At 48.2% G+C, this 19,195-nt stretch overlaps 1 protein-coding gene across 1 annotated transcript; it reads right to left on the reverse strand.

Moving 5' to 3' along the window:
- On the reverse strand, window positions 1-8,043 carry Clec4f (C-type lectin domain family 4 member F). Its single transcript, XM_048416569.3, has 7 exons — window positions 7,857-8,043; window positions 6,934-7,044; window positions 6,556-6,636; window positions 4,238-5,179; window positions 2,051-2,202; window positions 1,156-1,274; window positions 1-380 (listed from the first exon to the last, which is right to left on the reverse strand). The coding sequence occupies exons 1-7, from the start codon at window positions 7,930-7,932 to the stop codon at window positions 230-232; spliced, it is 1,632 nt and encodes a 543-aa protein (XP_048272526.3). The 5' UTR covers window positions 7,933-8,043; the 3' UTR covers window positions 1-229.
- Between the last annotated feature and the right edge of the window lie 11,152 nt (window positions 8,044-19,195).

Genomic DNA, 19,195 nt, shown 5'->3' on the forward strand with positions numbered 1-19,195 from the left:
TTTTCGTCCATTCTGGGAGTGTTTATTGAAGACCTGACTGGGCAAGCGTGTGGGGCACTGAGGGGACACGAACATGCAGGGTTTATCTTTAAGAAGTCATCTCGCTGAAGGGGCCACAGGAGGCAAGCCTGTTTCACATGATTAAACAACGCGGCAGAGCAGGACAAGAGTCAGCAGTGAGTCCAAGGCTCTGGGAGTCTCGAGAAGGAAAGTCTCAGCTCTGGCCCATTCAGGCCGCAGCCTGACCTGTGGACTTCTCGCACACCCAGGGGTAGGCAGCCCCACAGACCATGTCATTCCACAGTTGCTTCATGTGGACGCAGTCTTCAACCTCTCCGCTTGAATGTCTCCAGTTGTCGGGCTGGTTTTGTCCCCAAAACCTGGAAGAAAATGGCTTTACTCTGCTAGAGAAGGCAGGATTCCTTCCCATGCATAAAGAGAGACCTCAGAACAGAGGAGCCTGCAGAGTGACCCTGCTGAAACTGCCCTCTCTCTGATCCAGACTCTGCAGGACCATCCTCTACAGAACTCAGGCTCGGAGCCTCAGAGGCTCTCGGGAGCTCTCGGAGGCTCTCGGAGGCTCTCGGAGGCTCTTGGAGGCTCTCAGAGGCTCTCGGCTCCATCGCTGGACAAGGGCCAAGTAAGCAGGAAACAAATGAACAAATGAAACAGAAAAACAAGAAGACAAGTGGTCTGAAAGCCCCAGGGCCTGTCCTTTCCTGATGCTCTTCTGTTGGTCTCGTAGGGCCACATACCACATGTCATATCACACACCACAGACATTGCACATCACACATGTCACACCCATCACTCACACCACATATATCACATAGAAAAACACACATATATGCTACATGCACACATCACAAATACACTCCATATGTCACACAAGCACACCCAAAACTAACACTCAGTGGACAGGACCACACACATAGGACAGTAAAGCCTGCCCAGTCTGCGGCAGCGGTTCCATGGCTTCTCCTGACTCCACCTACTCTCTCTATCTATATCTCTTCCAGCCTGCCTATATTCTGCTAAGCCATTGGCCAAAAGCAGCCTCTTTATTCATTAACCAATAGAAGCAACACATATACAGAAGGACTTCCCATACCACAAGACAGTTCCCAAACAGTGCTAGACAGAGGTTAGACTCACCCATTGCTCTGGCCATGGTTGAACGGTGTCCCATCCACCCAGCGCCAGTCGCCCTCCCTAGCTTGGTCACTGAGCCCGATCCAATGGTACTCCTTACTTGTGATCTTTTCCAGGAATGCCTGCACAAAGGAGACAAGGCTGTGAGGAGCTGACTCTCTGGGCCATCCCTTCCCTGACTCCTGAGCAGGAGGCCCTTCTCAGTGCAGGGGCTTCCAGAACCTTCCATGGTTTATCTACTATCTAGGATAGCAGGAACATCCTTCTGGAAGAACAGCTTCCCCATATTGACTGTTTTCAATAATTCTCACCCCTGAGAAGGGGTGTGGCTTTGCTGGGACGAAAGTTCTACTCATAGTTTATTCTGAGCAGTACTGTAACAAGTCCTGGGAGAGCGGCAAGGAAGGGACAGTTCTGCAAGTTGAACTAAAGTGAACTGCTAGCGTAGTGAGCCCCTTCCAGGCCCTGAGCAGAAGGCCCTCTAAGGACAGTGTTTCTTTTGAGAGTCCCCAGAAGGTTAGGAGTGAGCCAAGCTCCCAGAGTCACAGTCTCCTCTATCAGCCACTGGGTATATCCATGCAGACTGCTGCCCAGAGGGGAAGGCTGGCAGGAGCTGAAGGAAAGCAAGAGAGGCTCATCCCTTAAATTGAAGAGTGGGACAAACATCTTTTCCTTTCCCTCCTGATGGTATCTGCTGGGCCCTGGTCCTTCCCAGAAGGTCGTTGTTCTTCTCTGTGCAGGTGGCAGTAGCTGCCTGTGCTTTCACCTCAGGACAGAGTTCTCTTAGGAGTCCAGTAACTAGTTCTTCCTCACCACCCACTGGGAGGACAAATGGCTAAGTTTGTGTGTCCCTAAACATTGACCACCCTTTAGCCTGCCCCAAGCCTGCAGCTCTGACCTTCTCTTCCTGAGAGGTCACTGATGCCAGGTGCGCTCCTTGGGACACGCAGAAATTCTCCGCCTGATGCCACGACTTCTTCTCCTGAGAAAAGTAATACAAGCTTCCATGGAAGGCCGTCCAGCCCTGCAGGATCAGCTGGAGAATCTGATCTAGAACGAAGGTCAGGAGAGGGAGGGTGAAGATCAGAAGCAGACAGAGATGCCCCAAAGTCAGCCTCTACTGTATCAGGTCTGACCTTGGATGGCCACAAGCCTTGGCAATTCCCAATGCTCCGTGCTCCAGGAGCAGGGTTGGGATGCCATACCCCAGTCCCATGGCCCTATCCTAAAAGCCATCTTCCAAGACACCTAGGTGTCTCTCTCTCTCAGCTTTGTCAGACATCAACGCTCTCGCAGATGGCTGCTTTCTGGTATGCAATGCTCTCCCACTCCTAACTGTCACAGGCCCGGTCAGTCCGCTTCCAGTCCTGCAACCCACAAGTTATCCTTTTTCACTTCCTGACTTCATCCCCACCCACTGACTCTAACACAGCCCCACATTCTCTAGAAGAATGTTCAAACTGGAGAAGACAACACAGGATGAAGACAGAGCTTACACTGTTTTAATTTATTTATTAGAAGAGTGTCACATGTATGTGACCCAGCACGCATGTGGAAGCCAGGAGACAGCTTGCAGGAAGCAGTCCTCCCTTCCCACTGTGTGGGCTCTGAGGATCAAACTTAGGTTACCAGTCTTGGTAACAAGCGCTTTACCTGCTGAGCCCCCTGGCCCACCCAGGAAGAAGGCACTTTTAATCAGGCGAAAACATCAATGATAGCACAAGAACGGAAGTCTCCATGAAAGAGGGTGAGTGTGTGAAACGGGGATTCGCAACATATGGTCCCAGCCTGGCTGAGCCAGCAGCATCAGGAAACTGGCTGAGATGCATGCTTCTTCTCTGCTCAACTCCCGAATGCCCTGTAGCACACACCATGCACGCAAGGCTGTGCCTGCTCTGTGGGTGATTCTTGCATTTTTCTGAGATCTGAGGTTGAAACGGAGATAGGCAAACTGTACCCAGCAGCCTCTTCTCCAAAAGTCTTACCGGAGCCCAGCCCTGCGGTTTCTGTGGCTGCTTCCTCAATATGGTAGCCAGAAGCAGTTAGACAGAGACCTTAGAACGCAGAAGCCTAAAAATGCTCTCTGTTTTCACTTAAAGAGAAAGTTCAAGTTTTGGGAGATGGCTTGATCAATGATGTGGCTGTTGCACAAGCATGGGGACCTAGTTCAACTCCCAGCACCCACATAAAAGTCCAGTGTGGGACTTAGTGTGCCTATAGTCTCAGTGTTCAGAGGTGAAGACAGGTGAGACTCTTAAGCTCATTGGCCAATCAGCTTAATGGAATTGGTCAGAAACATTGTCTCCAAAAATAAGGCAAGGAGGGCTATGGATGTAGCTCACTGCATAGAGTGCTAGTTTATTTTACAGAAAGCACTTAGTTCTGGCCACAGAACTGCATAAACCAGGCATAGTAGGGCACTTCTGTAGTCCCAAAAGTCATGGAGGTGAAGGAAGGAGGATAAGAAATTCAAGGTCATCCATGGTTAGATAGCAAAACTTAAAGACAGTCTTAGGAATAAGAGACTATCTCAAGGATGGAAGGAAAAATAGATAGATAGATAGATAGATAGATAGATAGATAGATAGATAGATACATACATACATACATACATACATACATACATACATAGACAGATGATAGATAGATAGATAGACAGATGATAGATAGATAGATAGATAGATAGATAGATAGATAGATAGATAGATAAGCTATATAAGACAGATTGAGTGGGAAAAGACTAAGGAAGATAATCTGACATCTATATTCATGTGCACTCATATGTAATGTGTCCATACATTACACACACTGACGAGGAAGAGGAGGAAAGTTGAAGACATGGCTGTCAGCCTGACTTCTTCTACTAGATTCACTTATTAGATTTTCCTAAAGTACTGATCTTCCTCCCAAGATTTTGAGGTAAACGAAGAGGCTAAAGGGTCAAAGGCCATCATCCGCCCCAGAGGCTACACCTCCCCAGATTTATTTTCTCTCTCTCTGTGTCTCTGTCTCTCTCTTACACACACACGCACACACACACACACACACACACACACACACACACACACACACTTTTCTCACTTACTCTGAGTTTTCTGCACCTGCTCCTGTGAACCCACAGCTTTCTGCAGGGCTCCTAGGTGACTCTGTTCCTCCTGAATCTTGGCAGTGAGAGTTTTGGTAGCCTCCAGATCTGTTTTCAAACTCTGCAAGTCTGCCTTTGCCTTCTGCAGATTGCTCTGAAGCATTTGGATCTTGGATTTCAGAGCCTCGACATCCGCCAGGTCTCCTTTCAGGGTCTGTAACTCTTTGCTGGCATCCTTCAGCTGATCACTGACCGCCTCGATGTGGGAGGTAACGGAGCTGGTGCTTTCCAGCTCAGCTTTTAACACCTGGATCTGGGCATCTGTCTGCTCCAGGTGGCTGCTTGCCTTTTGTGTCTGAGCAGTGACTGTTTGCAGATCCTTCCTTAATGAACTCATTTCATCACCAGCCCTCTCCAGATGATCTCTCATGGCCTGAATCTCAGCACTAGTGTTGTCGACACTGCGCTGGAGAAAGCTCTGAGTCTGGGAGCTGAGGTCCTTGGAACTCTGTAGACTTCTGCTCAATGCCTGGATCTCAGTCTGGGCTTCCTCCAGGCCTTTGCCCAGGATCTGGAGTTCAGCGCTGGTGTTTTCTGTGTTGCTCTTTAAGAGACCTTGGGTCTGGAAAGTCATAGCATTTGCCTTTTCCAAATCTCCTCTCAGACTGTGGATGTCAGCACTGGCCGACTCCAAGGAAATTCTCAGTGCCTGGGTCTCCAAAGCCAAGGAACCTGAGTCCTTCAGCACACCTTTTGCCTGCTGGATGTCAGCACTGGCATCCTCCAGGTGGTCCCCGAGCAACTTGACCTGAGAACTAACGTTCTCCATTCGGTACTTCAGCATCTGTATCTCCTCGTACCAAGTGTTAGAATTCTCAACATAGTCCCTAACCCTCTGGGTAGCCTCTTGCATTTCTGCCACCGTGCCAGAGTGGAGATGATCTGAAAAGAGGAAACAAGGGGTACCATTGAAGCCCATTATGTAGGGAAGTTCATATGGCCAATCAGAATGTCCCAGAATGTTCTGGGTTATACGTTAATACTGTCAAATTGAAAGGATCTAGAATCACCTAGAAGACAAACTTCTGGTTGTGTCTATAAGATAGTTTCCAGAAAGGTTGGACTGAGATGTGAAGACCCACCCTGAATGTGGGTTGTACCAATCCATGGACTTGGGTGAGGAGGGTCCTAGACTGAATAGAAAAGAGCAAGAGCTGAGCGCCAGTGTCATAGCTCTCTCCTTCCTGACTGTTGATGCAAATGTGATCAACTCCTGCGTCCATGCCTTCCACCTTCTGGCCGTGATGAACTGTCCTTCAAACTGTAAGCTAAGACAAACTCCTCCCTAAGCTGCGTTTGTAACGTGTGTGTTGGAGCAGATACATTGGATAGAAGGTTCATTAGATAGCAGACACATTGGATCCATTAGATAAACCTCCAGACACATCTCTAAGTGTTCCTAGGGCGGCCCACGGGTTCCTGCAGCTTCCTAGACTCTGGGGATGGATTACCAGATCCATCTAAAACCAGCTCTAAAAACAAGGTGGATGGAGAGAGGGCTGGCTGCTGCACGCACACGAAGGAATAGGAAAAATTGAAGTTCTGGCCTGGCTTTAATTCCCAGCACTACTCATGATCACAGAACTGAAAAAGGACTACAAAGAGAAAGAACATGATTTTTTTTATCCCTTTTTTGCATGAAACCCTGTAACTAAACTACTCTTTAGTCTCGACAAGCAGGGGCTACTTGAGGGTGAAGTCAGGAGAGAATCGGAAGGATCAGCAAGGCTACAAGTAAACTCGGGGAGGTGGGGATGGGAACAGTGACGGTGAACTGGCTCCTCGCCTTGACCATAGAGATGGTTTCAGGAACACCCTTCTTCACCAGGATTTATCAGAGTGTAGGTTTTAAGAATTTGCCCAACATTTACAGCTACAATACCTCAATAAAGCTGTGCATAAAACAGAACAATTTGGGGCTATAGCTCATTTGAGAGAATACTTGCTTAGTTTGCACAAGGTTATGGGTTCAGTCCCCCAGCACCACAAAATCTGGGCATGGTGCCATACACCTGTAATTCCAGGATTAGAGAGGTGGAGGCAGAAGGATCAGAAGTTTGATTTCATCCTTAGCTTTTTTATTTGAAGTCAACCTGGACTGCATGGGACCTTGTATCAAAAATACAAATGAGTTCAAAGGATGTTCTTTAAAGGAGGAAAGCAGGAGGCAGAACTAGGATGTGACAATAGAAGCTGGACCCGGGTCCCGTGCTCCCCCATGCCCAGCTCCCAGACCTGTTCTCATTGTGACTACTCACTGTCGGGCTCCTCTATAGTAGAGTTTCTCAAGGCTTGGAAGGAAGGATCTTCATTCTGCTTGGGTCTCCAAGTCTGTAAAGCTGAGATAGCCATTCCTGGGTCAGCTCAATCCACAGCCCTGGCACAACAGGCTGCCCCACGCCAGCTAGGGACCAGAAAGAGGGAGGGGCACCAAGGACCACCCCACACAGCTTCCCTGGAAAGGCTCCATTCTCTTGAGTCATTTCAAAGCACAGTGGGCTCCAGGTCTGGGCTGAGACAGGTGGTAAATTGTTGCTTCAGAGAGCATAAGGGCCCAGAGGCCTGCCCTGTGGGTCTCTTGGGACCTTTGCACAGAAAGGAAAATCTGTGGTGGCTCAGGTCACCTGAGAACTTACCCACCAGAAAAAGAGCCAGGAGAGAGAAAAACACAGCCATGAGTGTCAAGAAGGCCTGGACAAGCCTCAGCATCCTGGACGCCACGGAAACAGCTGGTACAGGGTCCCGCCCTGCAGGGGAGAAGACAAGGCCTGTGGGGGTACGTGCTGGGCGGGCTAGGACCGCCACTCTCTGGCACAGTCCTCTGGCTTGTCCATTAGAGAGGAGAACAGCCACCATACTTCTCACAGTGGAGCTACAGACAGGAAAAGGAAGCATTCTCAGTGGACAGGGCAACAGCCAACGATCAGGGGCTCACACCTCACAGAAAGCTGTAGTGGACAAGGCAAAGATCAGCAGCCCACACCACGTAGAAGCTGTAGTGGTGTCCTAGACAGAAAACCTGCCCCAGAGGGCATGGATACAGAAGTATGATCAGAAAGAAAGAAGAAAGTGAGGGGGGAATGAAAAGGAGTTCCACGTCAGGGGCCTAGACCTCCAGGTCCCGGTTTTGTTAACAAACCTGACTAAAAGAAGCAGGGTAGCCCCTGGGATGGATGGTCGCATTCCGGGAGCCTCCCACAGAACTTCAACTGTTGTCACAGGGCCCTTGCCTTCTTAGCACTGCGGTTAAGGGGCAAGGATGCACCCACAAATGACCTCAGAAACCACCCGCCCCAGAGGACACGGGGGTAGGCAGTATTCAAAGCTGGGATTCAAAACCAGGCCATCTGACCTTTAAGTGAGCCCCTTTCTTCCTTCGGGTTACTGTACCCAGTAGAGGGGCTCCTGAAGGTTCCATACAGAGGCCCGGGCTCTCAGAGTTGGGCATCTGTTGACCCATTTATTTCGCCCTGACCAACGTGGGGATGAGAAGAGTTTCTGGACTGGCAAGGATGGAGTCAGAGGGCAGGGTACAGGCGGGAACCCTAAGTGTCCTCACCTCCGGGCTGTAGGGAGACATACTGGTTGTCTTTGCAGAATCGAGCCACATCTCCGTTCAACTCAGCCTCCTTCATCCTCTGGCGCTGCTCCTGTCACTGGTCCCCAAAGGCCTGTCCTGTGAGCCAGCAGCAGTGGGAGCTGAGACAACTGGTTTATGTTTTCCTGAGAAGGTCATGACCACTCCCCAGCCCTGCCTCCTTCCTTCTGACTCTGCAGAAACCCTGTGTCACCCCTGCCCTCTCCTCCTGGAGGACCAGAGGCCAAGAGCCCAGCAGCCCTCTTCCTCTCTGCCCCTCCCCACTCAGTGCGCCTCAGAGTCACATACCCCTCCCCATCCTCTTCAGTGGGGTCTGGGACAGACACCAAGGAAGGGGAGCTTACAGAGGAACATCCTTCTGGAGCTGAGGAGATGCCCAGTCAGTGAAGCGCTTGCCACACAAGCATGCCGACCAGAGTTTGGCTACCCAGCACCCACATGGCAGCATGTGCCTGTAGTCATGGGACTGGGAAGGCAGATGCAGGAAGATTCTTAGTACTTTCTAGTCAGCCTGCCTACTTGAATCAGTGAACACCGGGTTCAGCGAGAAATTCGTTTTCAATAAAGGTGGAAAGAGAATAGGGAAGACAGCCCATATTGACCTCTGATTTCCGTTAGGCTTAAGGTAGCACTGGGGAGGCAGAGGCAGGAGGATCTCTGTGAGTTCGAGGCCAACCCGGTCTACATAGGTGAGTTCCAGGGCAGCCAGGGTCACATAGCTAGACCCCATCTCAAAAACAAATAACAGTCAGTGCATGAGGTGGGGGGGATTTGTGGCAGGACAGTGTAGGTGACTGCCCCCCCCAGAACTCTAGAACTTTGCAGATGGAGCAGAGGAAAAGCCCTGAGATGCTTTGTAGTTGGTCTCTGACTGAGTCCTGGTTCAGAGTTCCTGCAACCCTGACTCCTGAGTGACAGGAATGCCCCTGGATATTCATACTGAGCTTCCTCTGAGCACACCTGAGTTCACATTGATGAAATGATTCAGGCTCTCTCTAGATAGCCACTGATCCCAGAAAGACCATATGTGGTTAGAAACCTTCATCCTCCTCCCCTACTCTCAGACATCCCTGTGAGAGGCACTTCAAAAGGAGACACAAGAATTCTAATACCTAATATAATGTAGGGCTCAGGCTGTGGCTCTGTTGGTAAAGCACTGTCTGACACACATAAGGCCCTGACTTCCATTCCAAGCTGCCTTTAAAAGGGTGTTGGGGTTCATGCCAAAGATCAAACAACTCAGGAAACAGCGACAGGAAAGGATCGGAAGTTCAGAGTCACTCTCAGCTGCATAGTGACATTGAGACCAGCCTGGGACACAGGAGACCCTGTCTAAAACAAACAAAAAGCTTGAACAAGAAAATAGAGGAAAGAGGGGTTGAGAGATGGCTCAGTGGTTAAGAGCATTGCCTGCTCTTCCAAAGGTCCTGAGTTCAATTCCCAGCAACCACATGGTGGCTCACAACCATCTGTAATGAGGTCTGGTGCCCTCTTCTGGCCTGCAGACAGACACACAGACAGAATATTATAAATAAATAAATAAGAAAGAAAGAAAGAAAGTACAGGAAGGATCAATCCCACCCTGACTCCTCAGACACAGAAGTTCGGTGCTCAGGACCTGCTAAACCTTAACCCAGGTCTTTCCATAAACTCTAATAATCTACCTAGTGTTTATATAGTTCTATGGTTTGTTCTAGGGAACCATCAAAACCGAGAGAATGACACTGGCTATAAGACAGGCAGAAGAGTGAGTCCCTTGGCAACCCAACAGTCCCAAGTTTCTGAAGTGGGGGCAGACGTGTGGGTTAGAGTTCTCAGACTGGGAGGTCTCTGCTACCTTGGGGAGTTAGTGTTGCAGGAGATTTGTCTGTGCTCTTGCTCAGAAACCACCACCAAAGTCGGAGGGAGGACTGGGTCCACATTCAGCAGACCGGAGTAGACCATAGAGCTTTCTGGAGGACTCAGAGGAGATAGATAGACAGACACACAAGAGGAATAAGGAGGGGCCAAAGGAGATGCACCAGCACGGTTGGCGGAAGCATGGAGAGTAGAAGTCACTGATCTTTTTCTCCGTCACTCTGTGGAACTATTAGGTTGTGTCCTAATACCTGACTCACGACCATTTTATTATTAATAAAATAATAAAAGAAGTTAACATCAGAGAAATCAAATGATGGGTTCACAAATGGTGTTGGAAAGGGGCTGATGGCAAAGACAACAATATCAGAAGAGCTGTCAGAGAATATGAAGTAGGATCCACCTTCGTCTAAGCCGGTGGTTCTCAACCTTCCTAATAAGCGACCCTTTAGTTCTTCATGTCGTGGTGCCTCCCACCATGAAATTATTTTTGTTACTACTTCATAAGTATAATTTTGTTACTGTTACAAATTGGAAATATTTTTCAGAGATAGAGGTTTATCAAAAGGGTCATGACCCACAGGTTGAGAATGACCTATAAAACCTTCATTAGCAATCGAATCCATGTTGGTGATGTCTCTGGGGTTTCCAGAATGAATTTAAAAGAAACAGATGAGACTGGGCCCAAAGTACTGCTTCCGCCTGGCATCAGAGACGAGCATGTGACCCAGCCCTGAGCTTTTGTCAGGACTATTGGAAAAGAGAAGCCCTTCCCTGAATGCCTTGAGGGCTTCAGGACTATGAAAACTCAGAGCTGTGAGGGCTTCAGAATGCGAAGGCTCAGGACTGACATGTTCTGTTGCTTTAAATGAGACCCGTAACACTTCTTCCAGGAGAACAAACACTGATTTGGAGCTCACATGGTGCAGCGGTTTGAGTAGGAACAGTCCCCATAGGCTCGTATATTTGAAAGTTTGGTTTCCAGTTGGTAAAACAGTTTGGGAAGGAAGGAGGTGTGGCTTTGTTGGAAGAGGTGTCACTGGCAATGGGCTTTGAGATTCCAAAAGCCCATGCAGTTCCCAGCCAGCTCTCCCTCCCTATGCCTAGGAATCCAGCTCTCAGGTACTGCTCCAGCACCACGGCTGCTGTCTGCTGCTGTGCTCCCCACCATGGTGATCACGGACTCTAGCCCTCTGCAACCGTGAGGCCCCAAATAATGTCTTTTTTCATAAATTTCTTTGGCCACGGTGTCTTATCACAGCAGTGGAAAAATAACTAAGACACATGATAACACAGGTCTGCAATCCCAGCATTCAGGAGGCCGAGGCAGGAAGATCACCAAGCTAGAGTCCAACCTGGGCTGCATAGTGAGTCTGAGGCTAACCTGGACTACAGAGTGAGCTACCTGTCCCAAAAAAACAAAACAAAGACATGAAAACAAATACTGCTGTAGGGCCTCCTGCTGCTCATTGGGCATAGGATGAGAAGGAAAGCCTCCGGGGGACAGACAGAATATGGCATTCTTCAGGGTAGTGTTCCCACCACACTGAGGGAGCCAGAACCAGGAGTAGAGCTAATATTGCTAACCAAGACATCCCTCCAAAGTCGGAGGAGCCTGGAAGATTCTAATCCCCTGCTCCCCTACCCCTGCCTCAGGGCACTTACAGTCTTGGTGACAGTGGGCGGCCAGTCTCACAGCCGCTCTCAGGAGGTGTCAATCACAAGCTTGCAGACGCCTTGTCCCATACATACCATGTGCAGTTTTCATACTTAGTTCCCATATCTCATTCCCATGTCTTTCCCCAAAATCTTGGAGCCACCCTCCCATAGGCCTATGGGCAGTGACTGGGAATCCTGTAAATCCAGTAACAGAGAAGCCTTTCTGGCAGGGACTAGCAATGGCCCTGTTAGGCAAGGAGGAGCCTGTGTCATGGAGCTGTGCTGCCGTCCACTCAGTGGGAATTAGCCCTGTGGAGGTGGATATGCTGGATAGAAAAGAAATAAGTGGCCTTCATTCAACTCTTGGTGTGTGTGTGTGCGCACGCACGTGCATGCGTGCATGCGTGCGTGTGTGTGTGTTGTGTAACTGTTCAGGGAAAAACAGAAGACAGAATACAAAGCTCAAACCACTGACTACTGACCTTTTTTCTCTTGTCTATTGAATGCTGGACTGGTGTGGGGGCGAGGAAGGCACCCCTTCTAAGTCAGTCAGAAGCCCTTCTGGTACCCCAGCAGGGTCTGCCAAGTCCCTCTCTCTGTGGGATTGGGAGCCTTCCAATACTTTCCCAGCCATCACAGAGAGAGAAAAGGGCTGGTCTTGGTTTCTATTTCCCCAAATACAAGAAGGGTCAAGCACGACTCAACTCAGGAACTATTTCCCCGGACATCCTGAGAAGCTGAAAGGACCTGGAAAGAAGAACTTTGGGGATCCCTTGGTCAGCAGAAGGGCAGAGTCCGGGCAGGAGAGGAGCATCATCCCCCAGGCTGTGATCACCAGGTGTCGGGTTTGCTCGCCTTTCCTGTTCACTCCTCCTCTCCAGGGTCCCGCTGTGTTTCCCCCAGAAACACCATCCGCAGGCAAGGGATCTAGGATACTGTTCTGTCCTCACTTAGAGGTTTCTCTACTCTCAGACAAGGAAAAGTGAAGCGGCCTTTTGCACATGAGCATGAAGAATGTCATCCACACATTTACTTTTCTGCTCCTCCTACACATTCCCAGGGGCTTACTCTTAAAGGTTCTCGAGTGTTTGTTGTGTTTATCGTTTGTTTGTTTGTCTGCCTGTCTCCAGCAATGCTAGGGACTAAATCCAGAACTTATGCATAGTAAGCAATTATTCTACTACTGAGACACACATCCGGTCTCAGAGATGGCTGAGTTCATCAACTATAGGTATGCTGCTGAAACATTGACGATGTCAAAACATAACACCCCAGAACTTGAGAGTTGGTCTACTGGTGGCTTGGTCAACGGTTGATGAAGGGGAAAAACCCAAGCAAGATGCCCACAGGTGCCCATGCATGCTGGCATGGCTCCCAGCTCCAGGTTTGCATGCTTAGGGCTTACCTTGGCAACAGCCTTTCTGCATCATGAGTCTAACACACGTAACCACAGCAGGGTCAAGAGCCAGCACCAGGAGTGAAAACTGGGCTGACCTACAGCACCCCTTGCCCTTGCTTCTGCATGGCTTCAGAGACCAGCATGTGACCCAGCCCTGAGTTTTTGTCAGAACCATTAGAAAAGAGAAGCCCTTCCCTGAATGCTTTGAGGGCTTCAGGACTATGGGAACTCAGAGCTGTGAGGGCTTCAGAATGTGAAGGTGCAGGGCTGTGATGTTCTGTTGCTGGGTCTCCGTGATGCCTCCAACTTTGCTCTAATACAAGGTCCTCCAGCATATCTTCCCCCGTTGGTGGCCTCACTCATCCCCTTGGTACTTTCTGGTTCAGTTTCTTTTCCCAGAGAAACTATCTGATTCCCCTAGCTCATCCCTGCTCATTAGGAGCAACCACAGACCCTTGTCGGCCCCTTCTTTCTCCCAGTGGTCAGTGTAGCCATGTTCACTCGGCAAACCACACCTGACACAGAACAGATAGACCAGCAGAGGCTGACCAGTCACACGTACTCACAGTCTGGGGGAGAAGGACGCTTCTCAACAGAGTCTGCAGAGTTCCACAGAGTAGCATAGAGGAGCACAGCCACCAGCAAGGCTTGGGGTGGAGCAGGGAGGCATTACAGGGAGGACAGAGTGACCCCCAACCCAAGATGACCCTGGAATGCTGGAGGACTTCCCAGACTAACAAGGGAACCCCTGAAGTTGCTGTTATGGTGGTCAAAACCACCAGGAAAAGACAACCAGACACAATTCAGATTGTAATTAACCAAATTTATTAAAACTGATAGCAAGCCTGTAGTCTCTAACCCAAATCACAAATGAGTCACCCAGAGGCAGCTGAGGCAAGGGCTTTAAAGGCAAAAACCACAAGTCCTTGAGTATCTGTATAAAGAAGTTATCGAAGCCAAAAAGCTGTTCTTCAGGGTCAGGAAGGAAGACGTCTGGGTCCAACACTGCAGAAGGTGAGAAACTGATCCTGCGTGCATCGAAAAGGAGAGCTTGATAAAGGGTGAGGCACGTGTTCCACATCCAGCTCTCAGAAGCTCAGAGGAGCATTGTAATGGAGGGAGGAGTGGTGACAACCAGCTCCTGTCCCGTGGTCGGTTTCTCAGTTTCCTTTAGCAATAGTGCTGTGGTGGCAATGGTCTGGATACAGGTGGTCATCCTGCAGGGTCTAGACATTTAGATAAATGGGCCACAGGCCTTTTCCAGGGTTACAAAGTTTGGGTCAGTATACCTTTGGCCACCCTATGCCATTCATTCACATACAGTAGAAAGACTTAGTAATGCCAGGTAGCCTAAGTGCTGGGGCTGACATCAAAGCCTCCTTGAGTTTTTAGAATGTCTCCCTGTCTTTGTTTTTCCAGTTCAGGAGGTCATTTTCTCCTAAGCCCTGGCATAATGGCTTTGATATTTCTGCAAGTTTGGGTATCATCTGCAATATTCAACTGTACCCAAGAATTCGCATGACTTTTATTTTGTGGCTTGGGACGTTTAAGATAGCTTGGAGTCTGCTCAAGGACAGAATCCTGATGCTACCCTCTGAGCAATATGGCAGATAAGTTTCCTTACAGAAGCACATTGGGCCTTTTAGGCAGACATGCATTAGCTGAGCTGCTGGAGCATTTTAAGCAGTCCCTCAATAGATTTTGGCACTCATTCAGAGTGTGTGCAGTGATGAGAAGATCATCCAAATACTGGAAGAGTGCAACATTAGGGTGCCCTTGGTGGTACTCACGCAGGTTTGCACTGCGGGCTTCATTAAACAGAGTAATGGATTCCTAAACCCCTGTGGTAGTTAAGTTCAGATCAGTAGGTCATTAAACCCTGACTTAGGTCTGTGGTGTGGGACAATGGTCTGTATTCTGTCAATTATATTTTAAATAAATGCTGATTGGGCAGTAGCTAGGCAGGAGACAACCAGATAGGAAGCAGAGGCAGGTCAATGAGAACAAGAGAATTCTGGGAAGAGGAAAGCTCGGTCCTCAGTCTTTACCCAACTGCAGAGGAAGCAAGATGTGACTGCCTTGCCGAAAAAGGTACCGAGCCACGTGGCTAACACAGACAAGAATAATGGGCTAATATAAGTTATAAGAGTTAATAAGAAGTCTGAGCTAGGGGCTGGAGAGATGGCTCAGTGATTAAGAGCATTGCCTGCTCTTCCAAAGGTCCTGAGTTCAATTCCCAGCAACCACATGGTGGCTCACAACCATCTGTAATGAGGCCTGGTGCCCTCTTCTGGCCTGCAGGCATACACACAGACAGAATATTGTATACATAAATAAATAAATAAATATTTAAACAAAAAAAAAAGAAGTCTGGTCTACTAGACCAATTAGTTTATAACTAATGTAGACCTCTGTGAGATTTCTTTGGGACCTAACAACTGCAGGAATCAGGCAGGACAGAAAACTCAGTCAACAGATCTGTCCATTATAAAGCAAATATCGGTTGGCACACAGGGTCCTGGAGAAGAGAGAAAATGGTATCTTTCAGGTGTATACAGGATTTTACTGAATCCAATAGGCTAGCCAATGTGCAGTTGTTTGGCACAGATGGGGAGAAAATTTCCATTCTCTTATTTACTTCCTTAAGTCATGAACAGAATGATAGTCTGTAGTGCCAGGCTTAAAACAGGGAGTAAGAGTGGTCCAGGTGAGTGGCAGGGGACCAAAATTCCTGCATCCTAAGGCAGCTGATGTGCTTTCTAATCTCCACCTTAGCTGCTCTTGAGATAGGTACCCTTCAACCCTTAAAGGCAAGGCTGTGCTAGAGACCTGAACAACAGCTGGTGGCCAACGTGAGGCCAGTCCAGAGGAATTAGTCTCTGCCCATACTCCAGGAAATTTTAGCATTAATTCTGTTAAAGTAAGATATCCCCTCCAAGTTTTTTAGTATTCCTTTCTGTCATTTGATATTGTGGTAGTTTGAATATAATTGCCTCCCATAATCTCTTAGGGAGTGTCTCGATTGGGGGTGTGACCTTGTTGGAGATCTAACTGTTAATGCTGGCTTTGAAGTCCCACACATGGGCAATATACCACCCAGTGGCTCAGTCCATTTCCTGTTGCCTTTGAGTTAACATATAGAAACCCCTTCTTCAGCACTATGTCTGCCTATACAACATCATGTCCCACCATGATGATAATGGACTGAACCTCTAAACTGTAAGTGAGTCACCTCAATTAAATATTTTCTTTATAAAAGTTACCATGGTCATGGTGTCTCTTCACAGCAACAGAAAACCTTATACAGATATTCTTCTAACAAGGGACAAGTGACCAGGATGGCTAAGTATGGACTCCCTAGGTCCAAGGTGGCTTTATTCTCACTGAACCTGATGCTGACACCATGTTTTCTCTACAAGTCTCTACCAATCAGGACTTATGAACAATCTGGTATAACAAGGAAAGAATGAGTCAAGCACCTTTTCCAAGGTCCAATTCTTGGTTGGTGGTCTAAGCATAGATTCCAGTCCCTATGGTCCCTTGAATGGTGGTCTTTTTCTTAATAAAGGGTTCCAAAGGTTGGATTAGAACTGAATGGAATGCACCCAGATCCATCAGAAATCACAGTGTTATGCCCCAAACTTTTCCGCTGACCATGGCTCCTGAGGCTCCTTAGTGTCTGCTGATTGAGGACTTGTCTTTCTTTCTCCTGTCTGCATTATGGGCACTCATTCTTCCAATGTCCTTTTTCTTTCCAATATGCACATTGGTCTTTCTCCAGCCAGGCTCAAGGTGGATTTGGTCACCTGGTGTACTTTTGGACTCTATTCGTCTCTTTTCTGAACTTGGCTGACCTGGCTGGTTTTGTGAGTCAACACAAAAGAAGTCATCACAGAGGAAAGAGCCTCAGTTGAGAAAATACCTCCATGATCCATCTGATATGGGAAGTTCTGTATATATGTTGCTTTTATTGGTTAATGAATAAAGCTGTTTGGGCCAATGGCCTAGCAGAGTAAAGCCAGGCAGGAAATCTGAATAGAGATATAGAAAGAGAGTAAGAGGAGTCAAGGAGCTGTCATGTAACTGCCAAAGGAGACAGTCGCTGGAACCTTACTTGGTAAGGCAATACACAGAAATAATAGAAATGGGTTATTTTGAGATATAAGAGCTGTCCATGAAGAAGCCTGAGCTAGTAGGCCAAACAGTGTTGTAATTAATATAGTTTCTGTGTGATTATTCAGGTCTGGATAACTGGGAAACAAAAGAGCAGTATCCTTCTATATCTAGCTAAAAAGAATTTTCTCATTTAATATTCACTGAGGGAGAGCCCAGCCCACGATGGGTGGTGCCATCCCTGGGCAGGTGGTCTTGGATTCTATAAGAAAATAGGTTAAGCAACCAGGGGGGAAGCAAGCCAGCAAGCATCTCCCCTTCAAGGCCTCTACATCAGCTCCTGCCTCCAGGATCCTGCCCTCTTTTAGTTCCTGTCCTGACATCTTACAATAATGAACAGCCATGCTGAAGTGTAAGCCTAATAAGTTTCTCCCCAACTTGAATTTTGTAATGGTGTCCCATCACAGCAATAGAAACCCTAACTAAGACAATGGCCACCAATATTCTAGTCACATTCTTGTCTTTCTTCTCACCTAGATCCCCATTGTTAAAAGTCATTTGAGTTATTTCTACCAACTCTGACCTATTCACTCCCTTGACTTCTTCAAGTCTCTGTAACTTTCTAAGTGTATCTGGGGTCAACTGGATGACAAGACCAATATAGACGGCCTGAAGGTTTTCTGCAGCAGTCAGATCAATGCGGGTAAATACCCAATAAATCTCTTGAAGATGATCCAGGAATCCAACAGGAGATTCCTGATTTCCCTGAGTTACCTCAGACACCATTAAGATTAGTTGGTTTCTAACTGCTGCTCTCATCCTGTTCAGGAGGCCCCAGCAATAGGTGTCTAGTGCTCCCTTACATTGATCAGTGTCGGGATTCCAGTTTGGCAGAGTGGAAGACAATATTTCCTCAGCTCTTCTTTTGGCATCTACCCCGCTCACCTTAGGACCCTTTGTAGCCTTGCTAGCTCCAGTCATTATTCAATTCTTCACCTATGCAGTCAAAAGGGTACCGAGAAACTTCTGACCATCAGCCGAGGTGAGTTGATGGGTAGAGAAAACCGTTTCCAAGAGGCTGATGATAACATGAGGCTTCTCAGAGAAGGGAGTGTTCTGAGTCTCCAGTTACACAAATCAGTGGTCCAAAAAGGACATAAACTAGAAAAAAAAAGGTCTGGGCCTCTGCTCCCCATCAGTCCCTTACTCTGGCAAGGATGGGTGCCCATTAAGGGTGCTTCTCTAGGAGAGAGAGCAGCAGGGGTCAGGCTCAGCTGGACTGGAGCATAAGCCGGTTCTCTCCTGGGGTGTGGAAGTAAGTATGGGTGAGGATAGATTCATGGGACTGCACATGCATCATCCCCTACAGACAGTCAGGTTCTGGACTGGCTGGATGAGGGGACTGTAAGGTGAGAGAATCTCTGCTGCCACTGCCTCTTCTTCCTCCTCCTCCTTCTCCTCATCTTATTCCTCCTCCTCCTCCTCTTCCTCCTCCTCCTCCTCCTCCTCTTCCTCCTCTTCCTCCTTCCAGGACCACCACAGAGTGTCCAGGCATTTCGTTGACTGTTTTACTCTGACTCCAACTCTGACTTGGTGACTAAAGCTAAGGAGCCTTGTTTAAAGTTTATGACCTTTCTGCCAAGGAGGGGATTGAAAAGGAGGAAGAGAAGCCGTCAATGTGAGAGGACTGTCCAGGTAGCCTGGGTTCCTGTGACTATGTGCGAGGCTTCCTTGGCACTTCGAAGGTCAAATGGCCCTCATCTGGCCATCCCACATCAAAAGGGGGCCATTCTAGTTCACAGAGAGTGAGGAGCTGTCTAGGTCACATCTTAGCTCTGTAGTCTGCCTTGCAGAGCTCCCTCAAGTTCTGCAATCAGCATGCAATTCGATGGCAACTTGGCTGTGCTCAGTTCCTACAAGAAAACTTAGAAGTACACCAGAAGCATATCTCATACTCTGAGTCTGGAGACCGGGTCTATGGTCACTTCTCATCTCCCCTCTGAGTCCCCAAATGTCCAGACATCTAGAAAAACTCATGATCAGTCCTGTTTTAAGCTAGAAATTCTTTTGTTTTGATTCTATTTTGCAAATTTGCAGGGGTCACAGGCTGGGGCAGCCCCAGTCTTCCAAGTTCACAAATGTGCTTGCCCCCAACCAGGACTGCTCACTCCAGGGGCTTCTAAGTTGTGTTACTTGACCCCATTAAGGACCTGACCTCCCTAACTAGTGATTCTTTAATTTGTGTCAGTCATGGTCTCAGGCTTCCTGGAGC

Source organism: Myodes glareolus, chromosome 6 (genome assembly GCF_982192425.1).
Source record: "Myodes glareolus chromosome 6, mMyoGla1.1, whole genome shotgun sequence".
NCBI lineage: Eukaryota > Metazoa > Chordata > Mammalia > Rodentia > Cricetidae > Myodes > Myodes glareolus.

Coding starts and splice junctions, on each gene's coding strand:
- Clec4f (XM_048416569.3), bottom strand. CDS start 7,932: ATGAAGGAGGCTGAGTTGAACGGAGATGTGGCTCGATTCTGCAAAGAC. Junction 1,275..2,050: donor TGACCTCTCAGGAAGAGAAG/GTCAGAGCTGCA, acceptor TCCTTTGTGCAG/GCATTCCTGGAAAAGATCAC. Junction 381..1,155: donor AACCATGGCCAGAGCAATGG/GTGAGTCTAACC, acceptor ATTTTCTTCCAG/GTTTTGGGGACAAAACCAGC.